The sequence below is a fragment of the Numida meleagris genome, chromosome 1 (genome assembly GCF_002078875.1).
Source record: "Numida meleagris isolate 19003 breed g44 Domestic line chromosome 1, NumMel1.0, whole genome shotgun sequence".
NCBI classification, from domain to species: domain Eukaryota; kingdom Metazoa; phylum Chordata; class Aves; order Galliformes; family Numididae; genus Numida; species Numida meleagris.
The window spans coordinates 80,166,462-80,187,482 of record NC_034409.1 but is presented as its reverse complement, the minus strand read 5'-3'; the positions used below and the strand labels follow the sequence as shown (position 1 = coordinate 80,187,482).

At 45.8% G+C, this 21,021-nt stretch overlaps 1 protein-coding gene across 8 annotated transcripts in view; it reads right to left on the bottom strand.

Moving 5' to 3' along the window:
- Positions 1-21,021, bottom strand: part of LSAMP (limbic system-associated membrane protein) — a 958,106-nt gene that overhangs the window by 23,742 nt on the left and 913,343 nt on the right. For all 8 annotated transcript variants that reach the window (XM_021398268.1, XM_021398227.1, XM_021398247.1 and 5 more), the window contains one exon: positions 3,568-3,702. In XM_021398268.1, coding sequence (XP_021253943.1) covers positions 3,568-3,702 — 135 coding nt within the window. The remainder of the gene's footprint in view (positions 1-3,567; positions 3,703-21,021) is intronic.

Sequence of the window (21,021 nt, the reverse complement as noted above, 5' to 3'; positions counted from 1 at the left end):
AGGTTAATGATGGACTCCTGTAATTCATGAATATTCACCTGTGGATCTCCAGTTCACATGGCCTTATCAGAAAGAAGAAGATGAGAGAAAGACTTTATTAACGGTAAAGAAAGAAAGCAGAAGCAAAAGAAAGAAAGTAGGAATTTAGCACTAGCATAAAAATTAATTTCCATACAACCTTTGCATCTAATGTCAAAACTATAGTAAGAAAGGAAAGGTTGGTCTCTTCTCCCAGGTAACTAGTGATAGGATGAAAGGTTATCACCTTAAGTTGAGCCAGAGGAGATTCTGATTGGATTTCAGGAAGAATTTCTTCTCCAGAAGAGTAATGAGGCATTGGAACTAGCTGTCCAGGGAGGTGGTGGAGTCATTGTCCCTGGTGTTCATGAAACATGTAGGTATGGCACTAAGGGACACGGTTAGTGGGCATGGTGGTGATGGTTGGCCTAGATGATCTCAGAGGTATTTTCCAGCCTTAATGATTCCATGTTTCTTTGTTTCTATCAGGAAGTGGTGGAGTCACCATCCCTGTCTGTAGGTGTTCAAGAACTGTGTTGATGTGGCACTGAGGGACATAGTTAGTGGGCACGGTGGTGATGGGTCGACGGTTGGACTTAATGGGCTTAGAAGTCTTCTCCAACCTTAATGATTCAGTGATTCTATGATCGGTGTGCTCTGCTGGAGATGGGTCTCAGTGCTGCCTGAAGTACCAGGCAGGGTACCAGCGACTTCACTCTCAGCCCTATGTTCAAAATGACAAACTTTACCAATGAAAAGGCAGGATTATTTCCACCTGGCTGCTAAGAGGGAGTAGACACCTTGTAGACACCTTGTCTGCCATCATCAGTGCTCAGGTACTCTGAGCTTGCTGCCGTGTTAAGGCTCAGGCCACCATAAAGCACTCCGCCTGTGCACGGAGCACAGTTCTGCTGCCTGTGTCTGTCCTGGCACAGGAAGGCCAAAAAAATAATCAAAATGGATCATGCCTGTCAAATAAAAAAAATAGCACTGTCTGGAAAACGTACTGAGAGAAGTTTGTTGTGAGCGCATTAGCCAGCTCAATGTGATCCTTTTCCTGACCTTAATCGGGATTTTATGCAGGGCTTTAGGGATATTGCAGTGCGCCCTCTAACATCATAAATATTAATAAGTGTACAGAAATAGGAACCCACAGCATTCAAAGGCTGTGGGTTCACGCAAATATTTTAATTTGGGAAGGAGGAAGGGTAATAAAATGATAGCGAAGGTGATTTTTTAAGCCTCCTTCTCCAGTTTTTTTGTTTGAGCAGTGTATCCTGCTGTCTGCAGTGAGAAAAGCCTTTTCCACTTCACTGAACCCAGAGCGTGTGATGAGTCATGCAATGAACAGAACTTTTCCGTGGGCCCAGAAAACGTAGCCACTCCGTGTTAGGCTGTACACTGCCGGGGGAGCCAGGAGTGGGCTCCCTTCGCTGCTCCCCAGGCCTCAGTTTCCCACCTGCAATGTGCCAGGGCCATTACTCAAGAAGCCTGAAGGTGGTGGTGTGAGACCGAAGCAGAGAGATGCTGCTTTCTCCTGCAGTCGGCTGACAACCTGCCTGCTCCTCAGCCTCAGTGAGATATGAGGTGATAAGGGATGGCCAGGAAGCTCCTCACTTTGGGCAGGTCCCATTTTTCAAACTTACTGTGATTTTCACTGCTTCTACTGCATGTGGTGTGGCTTAAGAAAGCAAGATAAGGAAAGAAGAATGCAAATCTCTGGATTTCATCCCCCAAACTGGACCGATTTTTTTTGTTTCTGTGCACCTCATGACCTCTTTGAATCTATCCCTGTGCTTGGCAACAAAAGGTATGTCCTGCAGGAAATAATAATTTGATCGCATTACAAATTAGGCCACGTAATAATATTGCAACGCTGTATCAGATCTTATTTTCATATACCCTGACAGTAAAAGGATCTCACTCTAGCACAGTTACTAAGAGTTGAAACAAAGTCAAAATCAAACACGGACTTTATACAATCATGTTAAATACATCACTGAAATTATGTTTCATAGAAATATCTGAAAATACAAATTGCTTTTGTCTTGGGTTTTTAGGGTTTATAAGCTCAGTTGTTTCTGACCAAAGAAAAAGAAAAAAAAAAAAAAACCACCCCAAAAACCACCAAACAAACAACAAAGGAAACCATATATTTCATGTAGAAAACATGAAAATGTTCAGGAAATCTGCTACTGCAGTTTCACACTAGTGGTTAAACCTTCCCATGAAGCAGCCTTTACTGAACTCCCACCATCCAGTGTTCACAGAATCATAAAATCACAGAATGGTTTGGGTTGGAAGGGACCTTTAATACAATCTAGTTTCAACCCCCCTGCTATAGGAAGGGACACCTAATTCCCCCCAAAATTTTTGGATTGCAAAGATGCTGCAGGGAGCCCAAAAGCAATGCCTGCAACCTTGACTTCTAAAGCAAGGTAGAAAAGTTGACCTGATGCGATGGCTCAGAGGGAATAGAAGAGCAAGAATGGCACAAAAAGGTGCTAAAACCACATCTGGTGGCAAACGAGAATGGAATGGGCTGAGCCACTTGTGGCTGCCAGGTCTGCCCCTGCCAACTCCCAGGGGGTGCTACCTATGAATCAAGGCCATGTGTATGCACCCTGACTCATGCCTGTAACCACCCCCGGTTGCAGCTGAAGTTAATGTTCTGGTGAGTCACCTGAAGAAGGTCGAGACAGGGTGTCTGTCCCATTCATCCATCCCTGCTGCAGAGCTATTAGCCTCCAAGCAGGAAAACAGAGCAGGCAGGTGGGTATATTCCTATCAAATAACTAGTGCTAAACATGAGCTATACACATATGGGGGTGGCCGTACACACATGCAAGGCTATAGGAATGAAGGCAATCTGACATAACCTGTGTCACTGCAAGAAGGGCACACCTGCAGGGCGAGGCGGACCTCCCTCTGTGTGTGCACGGCAACACGGCCCATGCCCTGCTCAGCAGAGCATCACCCAGTGAGGATTCATGGGAGTTGGAGTGGGGATGTAAGCCACGTGGCACTGCCTTCGAGTGCTCTGAGATGGATAGCAGGCCCCTTTGGCCAAACCCTTTTCTGTACTGCATTGATGCAGAGAGGCCTTTGTGTACATGACCTGAAACCAGCTTAAAAGTCACGTTTCTGGCCCCTCTTACTAACGGTGCTTCTACCATCCGTCCCCCCAGGCACCTGGGACATGATGCCCATGTGAATGGATGCTTGCACTGAGCCAGCTGGACCTTATCTATCCCTGCTGAAACTGCTCTTCATGATGCTGTTCTCTCAAATATCAGTAAGCAAAAGCAAGGCATGGCCAGGCCTTCTGAGGGGAGAGAGAGGGGCAACACACTGAAGCTTCTTCTCTCTTTTTTCTCTCATCTTATATATTTTGATATTTAAAGAACAAACTCCACCCTATGATAAGCACTTATAGGACCCCCCCCCCCCCATTTCAGATCCTTTAATATGGACCTGGAGGGCGTTTCCGTTTACCCCAGAGCCACCTCTGCCTGTGGGCAAGGACCTGCTCCCCCGCAAGGTACTCACAGTTCACAGTGACCCGGACTTGCTTGACATCTGCCGAAGCAACCTCGTTGGCAGCTTTGCACTCATACTTGCCCGACTGCTCTCGCGTGATCCCCAAGATCTCCAGGTATTCCTCCTCACCTTCGAACTCCCTTCCTACAGAAGAAAAAAATACAGGTGATGGCTCTCTGGTAGGCATACAGACTGGGGAAGCCTTCCTCTTAGTTGCTATGGAGGAACAATCACAACAGCAATTCTGCAAATAAACAACGGCCACTGAGGGAGCTATTTCGAGGTTATTTCAGACGCCGTATCAGCAAGATATTTGCATTTCATTTAGTTGTTGAAAACTCAGGTTCGGGAAATTGGGAAGGAAGCATACAAGTGGTAGCACAGTGTTGCACAGGCTGCCCAGAAGACACAGTCTCCATCACTGAGGCTGGAGTGAGTTCTGTGGTATGACTGAGAGAAGTCAGCCCGCTGATATGCTTGACCAGGGGTGGCCGGCTCCCCAGACACGCTGGTGCACTGTCAGCAGCCCTTTCGTCACTGCCAAACTGGGAAAAACGTCTTTTTGCCTCTCAGAGCAGCCGCCACCCTGAAGAGCCATCGATCAGACCGCGCTACATACAGTTAAACACATCCAAACTGAGAAATAAAGTGTCATTTGATCTGCAGAGCCCAATAATCATTACAAATCCCCCATCTACTGTACAAGAAATGACATGTTTAAGCCATGCTGCCTCGCTAGGACAGCTCTGAAAGCTGCGACTCAAGAATCAGGGCAGATTTCCTCCCCTACTCCCCCGAAAAAAACATCAGCACACAAGGGCTTCCTTTCAGGCTCCTAGGAGCGCAGTCAAATTTTCCAGTGAAACTCTGCCCGGGAGACGATTTCTGCTCAAAGGGTGCTGAGCACTTCTGAAATTGTGCCCACTTCCCATCAGCACTGGTTTGGTGGAGCTCAGCCAGGGCCCGGAGGATGGGGCTGCTCCTCGGCTCTGCAGCGCTGAGTTAAGCCCCTCTCCGGAGCTCAAGTCCCCTGTAGCCACCTGAAACAAATCCCACCATACGGGCACTTGGCTGCTGCAGTGTACGAGCCTGGGAAGGCTGGGTGAATCACTCACACAGCACGATTTGACTTCTGCACCAGAGATAGGAACTCGAGCAACTTCAAAATCTGCTCAGAAATCTGTCCGTCACACAATTATTTTTGCCCTTTTCTTTTTTCCAGGCAATTTTCAGAACCATTCTAGGGGAAAACCATCCCCTGTCATGGAGACACAGCATGTGCACCTATTAAGCCAGTGCAAAGACAAGCTTTCCCATTCCTTTCAGTGATCCCTTCTCCAACTCCTACCAGATGTTCAGATGAGTGGATACCTCATTGCTGTATCTCAAATTTCCAAGTGCTCTGATGCAGGTTTTGTCATCCCCTAGCAGTCGGCCGAGAGGCCTTAGAATCACAGAATCATAGAATCACCAAGGTTGGAAAAGACCTCCAAGATCATCCAGTCCAGCCATTCACCTATCATCAGTATTTCCCCACTAAACCATGTCCCTTAGTACAACATCTAAACCTGCATGCCTTTCTGCATGGCAGCATGTATTTTACAAGGCAATCCATTGGCAAAGACCTGCCAGTGCTTTGGGACACTGCTTCAATCTTGTGCTGGGGCTTATGGAGAGCCAGGGCAGAGCTCCTGGAGAAAGAGGTAGGGCAGGATTTGTAAAGGTATTTTTTTAGTGGGGTAACTCATGAATAAGTCTGGGAATCTTAACTCCTGTAGGAGCTGGGCTAGGTCAGTCCTGGTATGGGAAGAAGCTTCAGGGCCCATCAAGCCCATTCCCACACTTCAGCATGACACAAGGGCTGTTTCCTGGCGATGGCCATGCCCTGCCCTCCAGTGTCAGGCTCCCCAGTCTCTCCAGACAGGCTGTTCTCATGCTTCCCTGTCCTCACTGCTGGAACTGCTTCCCTGCAGCCTGACCAAGTCTGCCTTGCTGCAATTTAAGGCTATTATTTTTGTCTTTGCCACTATAGACAAAAAGAACAAATAAATCATTCCCTCCTTGTCTGCAATAGCCTTTTATCAACTTTAAATCACTTATGCTCCTCCCTAGGTTGTCACTAGGGTTTTTTTTTGGCTGAATAGCACCAGGTCTTTCAACCTTTCTCCATAGGTGAGGTTTTGTAAACCTTGATCATTCCTGCTCTTTCTGTTTAGATCTCTCTGACAAGCTTGCATTTTCCTGGAAGTGCAACACCCTAAACTGTAAGCAGCATTTCAGATGAAGCATTACCACAACTGAATACAGGCAGAGGATTGCAACACTTCTGCACTGTGCTGCTGTTTGTATAGCCAATATATTTTCTGTGTTTTTGCCATAGCACGGATCATTTTTGGTTGGGAGGCTGGGATCTCCTCTAATTCCCACATCATCTGCTAACACACCGCTACCTGCTAATAATGCTCTTTGAAAATGCCACCCTCAGTCCGAGCTGACAACCACCACTCCACTCCTCTCACAGCAGCACTCCCAGTTGGTAGGTCAGCCAGTTGACTGGAAAGTTAATTGGACATCCAGGAAAGACTTACAGGGAAAAGGTTAAAACATAATTTGCCTCTGCTTTGCAAATCATTTGCTCTGCAGTTCTGCCTTGTTTATACACAGGGCTCATTCCAAGTGGGACTTGCTTCTCATGCAATTTGCCCTTGTCACAAGACTGTCACCGTAATGAAAAAGGGGTTGAGGGTGACTTACCAGCTCTAATAGAGTGGCACCCTCATTAGGGGCGCTGCTAAGTCTGTCTGTCAGAGCACCGCATCAGAGGGGCTCCAGAAAGCATCCTAAGAAGTACACACTTTCCTTAGTGAAGATATTTTTCAGCTCCTCTCTGATATATACACATGCACTTAAAACCACGTGCCGTGTCCAGCAGAAGGGCTTCCAGCAGCTATGCACAGCCCTTCCCAGCAGGTGATGCACGTGAGGAGCTGCTGCTTCACCCAGTGGAGCTCTACCAGAGTGTGTGAAAGGGAGGCTTCCATGTTAAAGGGAAGCTAAAGATACCACCGAGCCTATTTAACTCCTCATTCCTCCTCCCCAGGATGCAGATATGACCATAACACTTCAGGGGAAGTTTCTGTGACAGACTCTGTCTGAAACAGCGGTGGTGGTAGCACCATTCTTGTCCCTGTAGCAGTGATCTGTTTCAACTGTAGGCATCAGCATTTGCAGGCAGGACCCCTTTGCTTGCAGCCCTGTCCCCCCAGAGTACATTAACCATTCCTAACAAAGAGCATTTGTATAAAATTGAGGTGTCATAGTATGCATCAGAGAGAGAAAAAAGATATATCACGGTGTGTTAGAAAAATGTCAGGTTGTGATATCTTGCGCAGAGCTGTAGAGATGTTTTCACTAATTCACCTTGGCAGCCAGATTAGGTGAGTCATATTAACTCTAACCTCCAAGGCAAAGCGAGGCGGGGGGAACAGAAACACAGCTCCATACACGGAGCAAATTTACAAATGTTTCGGCGCAGAAGCCAGCTTTGGCAGGGAGCTGATGGTTGTCACTATGCCGTTTATCAAAGCAGGGAGGGAGAAGGTTGGGGCAGTGCTCTCTGGTGCATACAACAAAGAGCATACTCTGTTAGGTGAAGAGCAGGACTGCCAGCTCCTGGCAAGCGAGCTGCTCTGTTCCCCGCTAGCAGAAAACGTTTGCCTTAAGTGCGTTACCTGGGGGCACAATCCTGACCTCACTGCCAAAAATGTCCTTCTTCACAAGGGCTGTCCCCTGGCTGTGTTGTCTGCTTTGTGGCAACTCCTTTGCAGTGAGGGGCCTTCCGTGCACCCCTCTACCTGCCTGCCTCAACCACATATCCCCTGGGTTCCTGAATTAAATCATGAACCCAAACAGCAAACCAGCCCTGCAGTGCCAGCCCGCTGGCAAGAAGCATCCTTCTCCCCAGCCTATGGATGTGCCCTCACAGAAGCCCATGGGCTCTGCATATCATCCCCCACTGATGTGCACACCTGCTTGTGCTCTCATCCATGCTCCCAAAACCCACCGTGCATGCAGAAACACAGATTTGCACCTTCCCTATGTGTTTATGGACATTCTAGAAATGGGTGCAGCGAGCTCACTGCAGAGGTGGCAGCCATGATGTGAGCCATCCTCTCCTCTTTGTGCCTCCAACACTGGGCTCCTCCTTGTGCAGAAATTTCCTCAGTGCATTGTTTTTTTAAATTCCGTTGTGTTTTCTATTAAACTGAAGCTCAAGCTCCCTGAAAGTATCTGCTTGCATTCGGTTTGTGCAAAAAGAGATCAGATACTCTGCCTCTGTGTGTTTCTTCCAAGCCTCTTTGTAGTTGTGAAGAGGGGAAAGCAGAAGGGACGATATGTCCTGGCTAGGCTCTCCTCTGCCTAAAACAAGACGTAAGGGGATGAAAAAGGAGTGCAAATCAATAAATGCCATTTGAAGTGGTGTATTTTGTGTGTAGCAACTTCCAGTGCTGAAGTTTTTATTCCCTCTGCACTGTCCATTTATTGTTGAAGGTCTTGCCCTCTTAACTTTCCTTCTTCCCTCTGCAACTTATATTCCCTAGAAATAGACTTCTGAAAGACAAAAATAGCCAAAGGAGACTTAGGCATCATTTTCTTGTTTTACATCTAGCTGGGATTTTTTTTTAATTCAAAACTTTGAAGTCTTCGTTTATCAGCCTCCATCTCCTCACCCATCACAGATTCCAATGAGCTTGGCAATTTTTCTGTCCCTTAGCTGAAGAAGCTTGTTTTTAGCAAAGAGATCAGTGGAGAGCAGCAGATGGTAGATGAGCAAAGGGACTGCTGGTGCTACAATGCTACGGCAAGGAGGGAAGGTAGAAAAATGAGCATGGCACGGGATATGGGGGAAAATAAATGGAGAAAATGAAAGATAATAGAGAGGGAACAAAGAGGGACAGAAGCTGAAGCTGGGAGAGGGAAATGGAAACAAAGTGAGATTCTTCAGGGACTGAGAAAAAGAGAAAATGGTGGCCAGCTACAGACACAGAGAAATGCATTGAGCCAAAGAGTGAGACAGAAAGGCAGGAAGAGAGATGGTGGCAAACAGAGATGCACAGTGCAGAGAGGCACAGGCTGCCATGGAGTCACCACTGCCAGAGGGACAGGAAGAGAGGGGTCAGATGTAATAAGGCAATAATTACTTTGTTCAGGGAGCAAGGCACAGCAGGGTATTTATTGTTTAAGCTGGCCCCATGCCTCCCATGCCCTTAGGTCTGTAGCTATTACACATAAACCAAAATACTAGTGCAGTGCCAGCGAGGGCTCTGGACGAGCTCTGGTTCCATGGATGAGAATGAGTCAAACCAGGAGGAAATACCCTGGCATGACTTTTCCTGGCGCTCATGGGACCTTGCTCGTCAGCGATCCCATTTTCTCCTTATGTGCAGAGCTGGCTGCTGCGCCTCTCCAGCCTGTGCCCCAGCAGCTCAGAAAGCCTGCACGCCTCATGGGGACCCTACACCAAACCCTACACATCTAGTGTGCAAGTACAGCAGCTCTGGATGAAAGCAGCCTCTTGTCTCCAAATTCCCACTCCCCCTCTTCATAAGTGACCGCTAAAGGTCATCTCACACACGCACCGCTGGGTGTGGGCACAGAGCAGGTGTGCAAAAGACCACTACATCTCAACAACTGTTTACATTTTTTCTATTCAAAACTCACATGTGGACACAAGAAAGGGAACCTCCCTCTGAAAGACCGAACTCTGGTTCTGTTGAACCAGAAGAAGGAATTTCATTCTGCCTCAGCTTGAGATGTCCATCTCTTTTCTTTTTCTTTTTTTTTTTTTCCACACACCATTACTTATTAAATTGGACCCAAATTTGCTAACACTTTTTAATGAACACAAACAGCATTTTTTTTTTGATAGCTGAATTGCTCTTGCACAAAACTTGGCTGCAACGCCAATGTATAAAGTAAATTATCAGCCACGAGGTAAATTAAGTCATCTAATGTCACAGCTACAGTATTACGCTCCCTAAATGTTGCGTGCTGCGATGTGAGTTATGTAAGGATAGTGCTAAGAAACATCAAGTCCTAATCCCACTGCCAAGAAAATGACATGCAAACAAGAACAAACCAATAGTTGCACCGTTGCTTCATCCCCAAATTTCTGCCTGCTGCCTTTTGGAGGTTACTTTACAGTGTGAGGCAAACATCATAATCAGCTAGAGGAATCCCTGCGATAGCACCAGATGCTTGAATAAAACTTTGTTTCAGAAGGGAAAAGTAGAGAAGTCAACCGTTACTGTTTCTAGTGGCTGGGTCACCTGGTTTCGTCTGATTTGGCCTCTTGTACTTCTTCCCCTAGAAGTTCACCCGTCTTGGACAAAGCACTCATGCTATCATCCTTATGCAGTTTGAAGACAAGTTTGACAAACTCTTCCCAACGGACTCAAGGACAAAGAAAAGATCAACAGCAAGAAGTCTGCTCTGGGGCATGTTCCACAAAGCACAGCTGAACCAGATTGCTTCTGTCCTGCCAGCAGAGAGCAGGGATGGACTGCAATGTCCCTGCTTTAATTCCATAAACCCTTATGTCAGTCCCAGAACTTTGGGAAACCTCATGTGATGGTGTTCAGTGGTACTGGTTGTGCCAGTCTGCCAGTGTAAGGACTACAGGGTTGGTCTGTGCTTGGTGGCATCTTTAAATATCTTTCTTATGTTCTTTACAAGAGTCCTGTGTCTCCTGCAGAGCAAGACATGCTCAATATACTATTGTGCAAGGATCAAGCGGTGTGCTTTCATTGGCATCCACAAAAATGTTTCCCTGTCTTTAAATGTGAGTTTGTTGTCTTCTGTGTTATGTCCACTTGCACTTTTTGGGATGAAAGGGTAAGAATGAACCCAGAATTTCAATGTAACTTAAAAATTATTAAAAAATATATTAAAAAAATACAAAGATTCAGTTTAGCTCACAGAATTTCATGCTTTTATGTTCAAAACATGAAAAAGGTCTAAGAAATAACAGACTGTCCCAAATTTACTCGAAACGGGAAACAGCATTAACTTAGAAGATTACACGTTGCTGTTGTTCTTTCTCTGCAAGCCAGAGTGAATCATTTAATGGCCAGATCACACAGTCCCTGAATCTCGTGTGTTTTTGCAAGACTGCAATTCCTGTAGCTCATCCCTGTTTTCAGTGCGGCTCTGAACACCGAGTTCACAACTAAAATGTAAAGACCAGGGATTTCCGTATCAGCTTGGATCTTTCCACTGATCTTTTACACAGCTACAGTTTTCAACTGTAGAAATGGGGTCAAAGAGTTAAGCCACCCCTCAGCAAGATTTACCCTTTCAAAAACATGTCAGTGAGTTGTGACGCCTGGTGCCAATATTTGTATTGGTGGATTAGCTCCTTGAAAAACCATTTTGTTTGCTTTCCTGTTGACCACTCTCCTTGCTGCAATGTTTCTCAATTAGGTCCAGCACAGAGACTGCCTGACACCATCTCCATACCTGTCATTCATGAAAGGTGCAAAAGGAATATTCTCCAGGGGACATGGGGAATTGGAAGCTGAGGCTGGGTGGCTGCACCTAAGATAGAGTGTGCACGAAGCGCTGCCGGGTATCAAGACAAGGATCAGAGAGGTTTTGAGCAGGGTGGGGTGTGCTGGTAAGATAACTGCCTGGGCTCGCACACTGCAGGAACTGCTGATCAGTTGGGCTGGCTCCTGCGATATTATCATCTGAGTTATCTGCTGTTGATTCATAGTGATACTGGTCCAGATAAATGACTGCCTCAGCACAGGGTATGTAATTCCTATGCTATTAAACACTCCCTTGCTTTCCAAAGAATAGGAAGTCTCTCTCAAACTTGCAAGGCTGACTGCGAAGGAGGAGGCAGGCATTTGCTCATCTTGCAGCTTGTACAATTGCACAGGGGAGACAAACAGTGAGAAAATACAGACCCTGATTTTGAGCTCTTTAACTCCCAGACACTGCTCCTGCAGTTGCAAGTGCAGCTGCTGGTCATCAGCTCTACTGCAAATCATGGCTGAGAGGCAGATCCTCTCCCACCAGGAAAATGGGAAATCATAAAGGGAGAAAGCAGAAGATGATTAGCAGAAGACACAGTTTCAAACCACCTTCCCATTTTTCCATGTTACCTTGTAAGACTACAAGAAAGTCTGAGAAAAAAAAAAAAAAGATGTTTCATTGCCTTTGTCCCAGTTCCCAAAGCTCTTTCTTTTCATGATGCTTACAGAAAACTTCAGCAACTGTACCACTGTTCAACACTGTTCAACTTCAACAACTGTACCACATGGCCTGTGACGACCACAGCTAACCACGTTGATCAAGAGAGTCTCACTGGACTTCACTTGTCTTTGTTACAGGGAGAAATCTACCTAACTCTCCTTCCCCCTCTACCTTTTCCCTCCTAGAATGCTGTTGTCTTTTCTGGGGATACAAGCCTCTTGCTCTGACATGAGCCCCTAGCTGGATGCAGGATACAGAAGGCAGACCAAAGGCACTGACCAAGAGAGCATGAGAAACCACTCATTTTATGTGCCAGTCTCAGTGTCTCCTTTCTGCAACTTTCCTGAAGAGGCAGGGGTTTCATTAGCATGTCAGTTTTACCATAGCTGAAATAGCAGTTGTTCTAATTAAACCAACGCAGAGCAGGCCACCTTAATCACTGGGATGATTTCATCTTCCTCCAGGAGAGAAGGGAAGAGGAATCACAACTAATAGGAGAGAGGGAAGAAGGTAAATTGTGCTGGTTCCTCAATTTAGAGCACTACGGGATCTCTCATCTCTGTAAAGATTAATGTAAGCTTCTGATGACATGTTTTATTAAATGTTTATATAATAATTAATGCTTAAAAGCAAGGTTTCCAAAAGCTTCTAAATGCTTTAACAGGACAAGACCCAGTGGCTTTCAACGGCATTTGTGCTTGCAAGTCACTCAGGTGCACTGGAAAATGTCACCTTTGCTCTCCTATTCAAATCAGCGCCTCATTTACTCCATCAGCATGACCTTGTGAGGCTGTGTGGAAGCAACCAGGGACAGAGGTGAAAACTGTGAGACCTCCAGGGAGAAGGCCCACGTCCCCTCAACCTTGGGCAGAGGGAGGAGGGACTGACAGCACATGGCCTGAGTGAGAAATCCATCAGCTGCTGAGCAAGTACCCAGACACCAAGGACACCTGAGGAAATAACAGCACGATAATTCCCTTCCTGACTCCCAAAGCCTGCAATGGGGAGGCCCATCCGTCCCTGAGATGAGGCACGGCGGCAGGCTAGGTAGAAATGCTGCTGGCAAGCTGGGAGGCCAGTGGGCCAAAGCTTAATAAGAAAACAGCAGTGATTTGTCTCCACCACTATTTATGTTTCAGGCACATGACAGGTTGTCAGTGGAAGTGAGTGCTGCTAAATTTACTGCTTCTAGGATCTTGGCCACAGTTGCATACTTGACAAGTCACTTCATTCAAAGGGCTAGGTGCTGGGCCAGACCTTCATCCCCCATGCTCCTCTTCAGCAAAAGCCACAGCTAGCTGTCTTTATGAATACCCTTCCCCTCAGGGTCTACATTAGCAGGGTGTGAGCTCAGAGAAAAGGGGCATTCCCTGCATATTCATTTTTAAACTGATGTTTGCTGGTCTTGTTTTGGGCAAGATAAGTGTAGACATGTTGGAGAGGACAAACACAACACTTAGCTTAATAACAGGGTTGGGCACTAGGAGGAGGTGAGTAAAAGTGGGCACATGCACAGGTGCATGCGTGGGGGAAAATGTGCATGGAAGCATGGGTGTGGGACTGAAAGTATGACAGAGCATTAATGTGATGAGATGTGCAAGGGAAGGCTGGCAGGCGGGGAGAATGAATGCAGGGGATGCTTGCAATCTTGCCTGGGGACAGCAGAGCTTCCTCTGCTTCCTCTCTGTTTTGGAGGCCTGCAGTTCAGAGCATCGTTTGCCTTCACTGTCCCAAGGGTTGCATTGTGCCTGCCTCCACACAGCTGCATGCTCGCCCAAGAAAAGGCATCATTTTGGCAGATGTGACCAGAAATGGGCTCCATTTCTGCATGGGAACCTTTCAGGGTTGATCCTTCTTACCTAGGCTGCAGTCCAGCTGCTGCCCATGTCTCATTACTGAGGCTATTTCCAGAGCCTCTCACAAAGCCTGCATTCAGCCTAAAGCAGCACAACTGAGCACTGCCTTCCCAAGTTCCTCAGGCATTTGCTCCAGCCTCTGCTGCAGCGAGGGGACAGCACTGAGAGGTGGGAAAGGTGGGAAGCTGTTCTCAGTGCTAGTGCTGCGCTCAGGAGAAGCCTGGACCCAGGTAGATACCATCCCTGCACGTGGCATGGCCTCCTAGCAGCACAAAGGTCTGTCATGCTTCCTTCTAGCTTCTTTTCTTTCCAATTTTGTAATTATTCCTCACAGTACTACGAACACCTTGTTGAAGAGCACTGGTCTTAAACATTTGGAAGCTCCTCTCTGCTTTACAAAGCTGCGCAGCTTTGCGTTTGGTTTGCCCACAGATATCAAAACTCAGTTGTCAGGGATATGGTGACATGAAAGACAGCCAAAGTGGACTGGGCACATCCCACAGAACTGCCCCAACCTCTCCTTTCCTTATTTCCATGCACAGTGGAGCTCTGCCTTTTTTCTCTCATACTCTTGATCTCATGCACAAGATCCTTTCAGTTTGTTCTCTCATGTGCACTCAGCAGATCATCCACGTGCATGCACACAAACACACACCCCTACTCAGAATGCTATGCAGAACCAGGTCGCATCCTCTTGTTTTCTGTCACATGTATGCACACTGATTGCAGCTCTCCACCAGCCCCTTAGGAATCTGCTCCGCTCGCTTTTCCAATGGGCCAGAGGCCCTTGTTCTGCAATTGTGCCACATAGTTTATATGATTAAATGTAGCATCTGCAGCTACATTAGCTGGGCTAATAGTGACAAGTGCTATCAATCCTCATACTTGAGTGAATAAACTGATCACTGGCTAGGGACAGAAATCTCCCCTTGTCGCTCATCACCACAACACAAAAGCTGCATGCTTCATGTGGGTTTTGCGCTGCCTACGCAAGAACCAAGGCTGCAAATGGACCACTTCTCCCTCCTGGCAGACTAGAGTGCTGTAACATCGGCTTGCATCAACACAGGCGTATCGACTAGCACCGCAGTACACAGATTTCAGTCACCTCTCCTTTACCGCGGGCCCTTCTCCTCTTTATCAGCATTGCCACTGAAAGCATCCGCAGTTGTCAATACCTTGTCCTCGCCTGCTGATCTGTGGAGGCCAGTCACACACTGACAAAGTTTGCCCCTTCAGAAACCTGGACTGAAACATGGACTGAGGGAAACGGGTGGAGTTCACGAGTTCAAAACTGACAAATAGTTCTGGCTATCTGCTGCTCTTTCTTTGGTTCACTGCTTTCCAAGCAACGTAACGGACACTTTTATAAGTGGCTCAGCCAAGGCTGCTCTAAATTTTACAGAGGGGGGAACACGACAATTGTGCCCTCCCACCTGGCCTCCAAGGACCAGAAATTCATCCACAGTAATCATCCATGCCCCATGGACTGAGGTCCTCTGACACTTTTACTAGATAAGAACCCCTCTTAATAATCCAGGCACCCAATCTAATTCCTTTTTATCACATCTCCAATAACAATACTCCATCTGAGTACTCTGTGTAGGCGAGGACTCAATAGGAAAAAAAAAAAAAAAGTCCTGCAACTTCTGACCAGAAGGAATTGAAATAATAATAAAAAAAAATTGTTTTTAAACTCCTCTCCCCAAGCACTTATTTCCTTATTTCTCAGCTGCTCTCTAAACTGCTGTCCTTGTATTTCTAGGTCCAGCATTCCAAGTGGGATGCTGGGTTTGATTAAAACAACTTCCCGTCTTATAGGTTATGTCAATATCCTGGTGGGATTTCATGCAGTCTGTAATTTCAGAGCAGTTGAAGGAGGAGAGGAATGTTAACTACATTAAAATGGTAGATTTGTGTGTAGCCTATTTTTTTTCTGCTGCATTAGGAGCAGAAGGTCCTGAGATAATTTTTAGGCAGTTTGAGCTTACGTATACATGGGGATGAATAGAGCAGGAAGGAGAGGGATGAAGAGGTGAAGGAAGGAGAATAGAGAACCGGGGAAGACCTAAGTAAGACAACAAAAAATAAATTAAACAACAAAAAAAAAAGCATAAAGAAGGTTGTGAGAAAGAAGTCTGAAGGAAAATGACAGAAAGGGAAATAGATAAGGAAATTAGAGAACATGAAATGCAGGTTATAGGTTGATTAAAAATGGAGGGGATGCACAGGGTTAGTCTAAGCATGGAGTACTGCCATGCAAAAGCAGTGAGGAAAGTAGCTAGTGTTTACTGGGAGTACAACACGCAAGCGGTTACTGAACTCTGAGCCTTTCAGATGTATTTGAGTTGTATTGATCTGTGGTAAACAATTTCACTGCTCACACGCAACTCAAAGCTGCTAGCAGGGTCACAGAGAGTCTCAGGCACTTACATGGCATATATACATCCATGGAACATACAAGTCAGAAGATAGATAATAAGTCTCCATGACCTTTTATAGTGAAGCCTAGGAAGAGAGAGGGAAAGTTTGGTGCCTCCTCCTTATTTTCTGTTCGCTTCATCACATAAAGGCAGATAAAGCACACCATTAGCTAACTACCCTCCCATTTCTAGACAAACAAGGGCTACCTTCTCAAATGTGGGCGAGTCCTCTAGAAGGTCTCAGCTAATAAAATACTCCGTTTTATGAGACAGTCTGTGATTAATAGATCAAGAAGACAAGGAAGAAGCTGTAGCCCCAGCCCACAAACAGTCCCAGCACCGCATGGAGTCCAGAAGGCAATGCCCAGCACTCTACATTTAGCCTTCGAAGGGGCTGGTCAATGGATCAATGTCTGGATGGAGATCAGTGACGAGTGGTGTCCCTCAGGGGTCAACTTCATCAATGACATTGACAGTGGGATCAAGTGCACCCTCAGCAAGTTTGTGGATGGCACCAAACTGTGTGATGCAGTTGACATGCCTGAGGGATGGGATGTCATTTAGAGAGACCTACACAAGCTCGAGCAGTGGGCCCAGGAGAATCTCATGAGGTTCAACAAAGCCAAATGCAAGGTCTTTAACCTGGGTCACAGCAACTCCCACTATCACTACAAGCTAAGGGATGAAAGGATGGAGCACAGCTCTGCTGAAAAAGACCTAGGGTACTGGTGGATGGCAAGCTGGACATGAGCCAGCAACGTGCCCTCACAGCCCAGAAAGCCAACCATATGCTGGGCTGCATACTCAGCAGGTTGAGGGAGGTGATTCTGCACCTCTGCTCTGAGCTGGTGAGAACTCACCTGCAGTCCTATGTCCAGATGTGGAGTCCTCAATACAGGAGAGACATAGACCTGTAGGAGCACATCCAGTGGAGGGCCACAAAATTGATCCAAGGGATGGAACAACTCCCTTTTTGTGATAGGACAAGGGGAAATGGTTTCAAACTAAACGAGGGGAGACTTAGATTGGATATAAGAAAAAAGTTTTTTTTATGATAAGAGTAGTGAGGCACTGGAACAGATTGTGCAGAGAGGTGGTAGATACCCTGTGCCTGGAGACATTCAAGATCATGCTGGATGGGGCTGTGAGCAACCTGATCTAGCTGTAGATGTACCTGTTCATTGCAGGGGAGTTGGACTAGATGACCTTTAAAGGTACTGTCCAACTCAAATGATTCTATGATGCTAGCTTGCAGCTTGGCGAAGAGCATCTGTCATTTGCAATGGGATGGCTGCAGTCAGATATGAGGTGAAGTGATCTCCACTCACATGCAAGGAAATCCTATTTCTTCTATTCCCCATTCTTTTTCCATCTAGAGGCATATGCAGGAAGTCATGATAGAAAGCTGGTGGAATGAGAGACTGAGATATCTGTTCAGGTATTTCTTAAGCCAGAAGCCTTCCCAAGCCCTTGTCAAACAGAAATTGGTGGAATGCTGACATTTAACCTTCTGAATTTGAACCTCCTCTGGGCATTTGCACATGCTACTTCTACTAGCACACTAAGTCAATTCATACACTACTTGCCTAATGATTCAGGGATTTGAACACCTTAACTTGGAGTAGACGGTGAGTTGGAGGCAGGAAAGTATGTCTCCCTGTCTGTGTTTCTGTTCACTCAGTCATCCACAACACTGGAAGATTTCTGCACTAGCCCAAGGGCAAGCTTTGCTCTTTTCAATTAAGAAAATAAAGAAAGAGTAAACGTTTAAGAGCCCACAGAGAGACAGAGATGGGCTGATGCTGGCAGAGACCATCCAGCACTGCTTAGAGTCACGAGGATGGAGATGCCCTTGTCTCTCTTTCGAGGTGGGAATCCAGGTCCCCACCTGCTCCGTGGTGCCCATCACCAGCCCTGTCCAGGAAGAGATGCCTTAAGAGCTGGGACAGGAACAAAGGACATAGGGATGCTGACCTACAGCCCATTCCCTGCTGTCTGCATGGCAGCTGTGAAGGTGCTTCCAGCCCTTTCAGCCCCTTCACTGAAGTCTTTGTGATAGATTGAATCTCAGCTTAGGCAAGGGCCTTTCTAGGGAATGATGCTGCAGAATTTCCTACTGAGTTTTCTCAGGAGAAATGCAGTCCAAGTTAGATTCAGACTAATAGCCTAACACTTGTTCCTCTCTAAAAGCAGAAAATGCCCAAGGCATTTTTCTTGTGCTTGTGCAAAGACGCTGATCACAAAACTGTGTACAGCACCACATTCTGGGTCCCTTCTGCAGGGAAAAATCATTAAGCAAAATCACACGCATACACCCAGCAAAAAAGGAAAGAAGATGAAAAAAGTCTGTGTGCAGAGGGAACAGTCACAGCTGCTTCAGTTTATGAGACAAGAAATTGTATTTCAAAGAGAATACAGGAGTTCTCCACTTTGAGAAAGTTATTAACCAGAATTCACAATAAATCTTCCTCCGTTTATATGCCCCTAAACTGAAGGGCCCTGCTAGAAATTACACTGAATTCTGCAGGGCTCTGCCCTGCCATGAAAAGCTCACAACCCTTAAAGCTTGCCATGCCAGAGGTCTCCATCACCTCTCCTGCTTTTGACCCATCACCCTCCTGCTTCCACTTTCTCACCCTTTTCCCCCTTCTTCAGCTCACGTACCTCTTTTTGCCTTATCACTTCTCTGTCTTACCCTCTCTTTCTCCTCCTTCTCTTCCCCTATTATTATTCTTCATATCTTTCTACTCTTTTCTCCTTTCACTCATATTTCTGTCTGAAAGACCAAAACCTGGCCATAACTCACCTGAGCTACTGCAATGACAAAAGCATTCATAGAGAAAAAGCAAATGGGAGAAGAGTTCTTGTATTTGCAGCTTTGTTTTGCTTTTACAGTTGTCTATTACATGGCAAACACGTGGAGATTGTTCCAAGAGACACAATTCCATCTCCCATTACTTGAGCGGAAAATACTTGGTTGTTCTACTTCAAAGATGCATGGAATTAAAACAAGAGAGAGAAAAACAAAACAGAACAAAAAATCCCCTACAACTAATGGAGCTAAAGAGAAATCACTGGGAGCTGTTGAAAGCAAAGATTGCTACGTGTGAAAGAGCATGTCTGCTGGAAATTTCCTTGAAGATGACCTACTGAAGAGGTGTTTGATTTGAACCAATTAGAGTCTGCATTTACTTGTACTTAAGGACCCTGGTGGAAAGCTCAAGTCTCACAAAAATATCTTTTGCACATATCAACTTCAGTCCTTAAGGCATTTATCAAGAAGGCAGGCAAACAATAGAAGATATAATGATGGTGCAAAGGAGAGAGTAAACAACAGAAAGAGAAGGTCAATTCAGCAATCCTATGCATAATTGCTCTTAAAAATTGAAATTTTAATGTGGAACATACATTCACATTTTGCACTCACTTTGTAACAAGGAAGCAAGTAACTTAAGGAGGTGGCAGGTTATCCCACAAAAAGAAAATAATAAATCAAGCAGCTTATATAAATAAAGGACACTGTCTTCTTAAGCCTCTCTCATTGTTTGAGGAAAGACATGGCCTGGGTGGATCACTGCTCCTTCTTTTGGCAAGGCTTTTCTTACATAAAGCCTCTGTGTCCTGCTGCTTTCTCCTTCTGAAAGTGTCTCAACTCACACTTTTCTATACGTAGTATTTGTGGGGTCAATTTTATATAATGCAATTTGTATGCAGCAGCCTGGAAACAAAAGTATAACGAGCACTGCAACGCTGATATTCTCCTCATTAAAAAGAGAAAAATCTTCCTTCACCACATATGATCTAGTATCTATATCTCCCTTCTGGACAATATATATTGTGCTGTACATACAATGGAAGCAATAAATAAGCCATTATGTAAAGCAGGAAGAGGCTTTCCATTGGGCAGTGAGCGTTCGGCATGCAGGCATTGATTTAAGCATCAGTCAAACAGGTAATGACTAAAAGATGAGAAAATGCCTGGTCTTACTCAAGAGCCCAATCAAGATATTACAAAAACCTTCCACAGTTTTTGCACAGTAACTCTCTATGTAACTCACGCTGAAGAGAACTCAAGGCGTCGGAGTGGGAAGCATTTGACCCTGCTGCCCCACACCAACCCGTTCTGAAGACCGAATCCTTCAACTTCCAGTATTTCGGTTTTATACTTTTCCCAGTACAAGAGTCATATTATAAATTAAGCACGAGCTTGGACTTGTACAGCAAGCAGTGGTCAGCGCTCACACCAGCAGAGGGAGGATCTAGTCTAGGATGAGCACAGCAGTGAACGCAGTATCCATTAACAGCTAGAAAAGCAGCCTTTTTTAGTTTCCATTGCATGCTCCCACCTCCACCAGTCGAGGAAGCCTCCCTCATATTCTTCACATGCGCATAAACCTCCCTACAGCTAACCTACTACTCAGTGTCCGAGAAGGTTACGATGAATGACTCAGGGTTTTCAACTACAGGTCAAACAAAAACAAATCGGAAAAAAATACAGCATACAGCTGACAGCCTTCAGAGGGAGCACTGCATGAGTCTGACATGGAAGTAACTGAGCATCTTAACTGACTTACACTATGCTTCTTCTCCTTCAGTTCACCCGCTTTGAACCAGCTGACTGAACTCTTGGACAATGCTGTGATCCTGGACTCAGCTTCACACAGTTCTTCCTGTCCATCTTGTATTAGCACCCAGCCTTTCTCTTCCAATTTCTTCAGTATGAATAAGAATACCTCTGCAGGGAAAAGCCATCTTCCGCAATCTCCAGTTTAATACTCCGGTGTGGCATCAATATCCTGCTGCTATCCCTTCTCTTTAATTAAGTTCTACCCTTTCCTTTTATGCCCCTTCTCCTTAACTCGGTCAAGTCTTCCTCTTCTCTCTGCCCTGCTTCAACCTTCCCGGTAGGTTTTTATTTTCTTTCC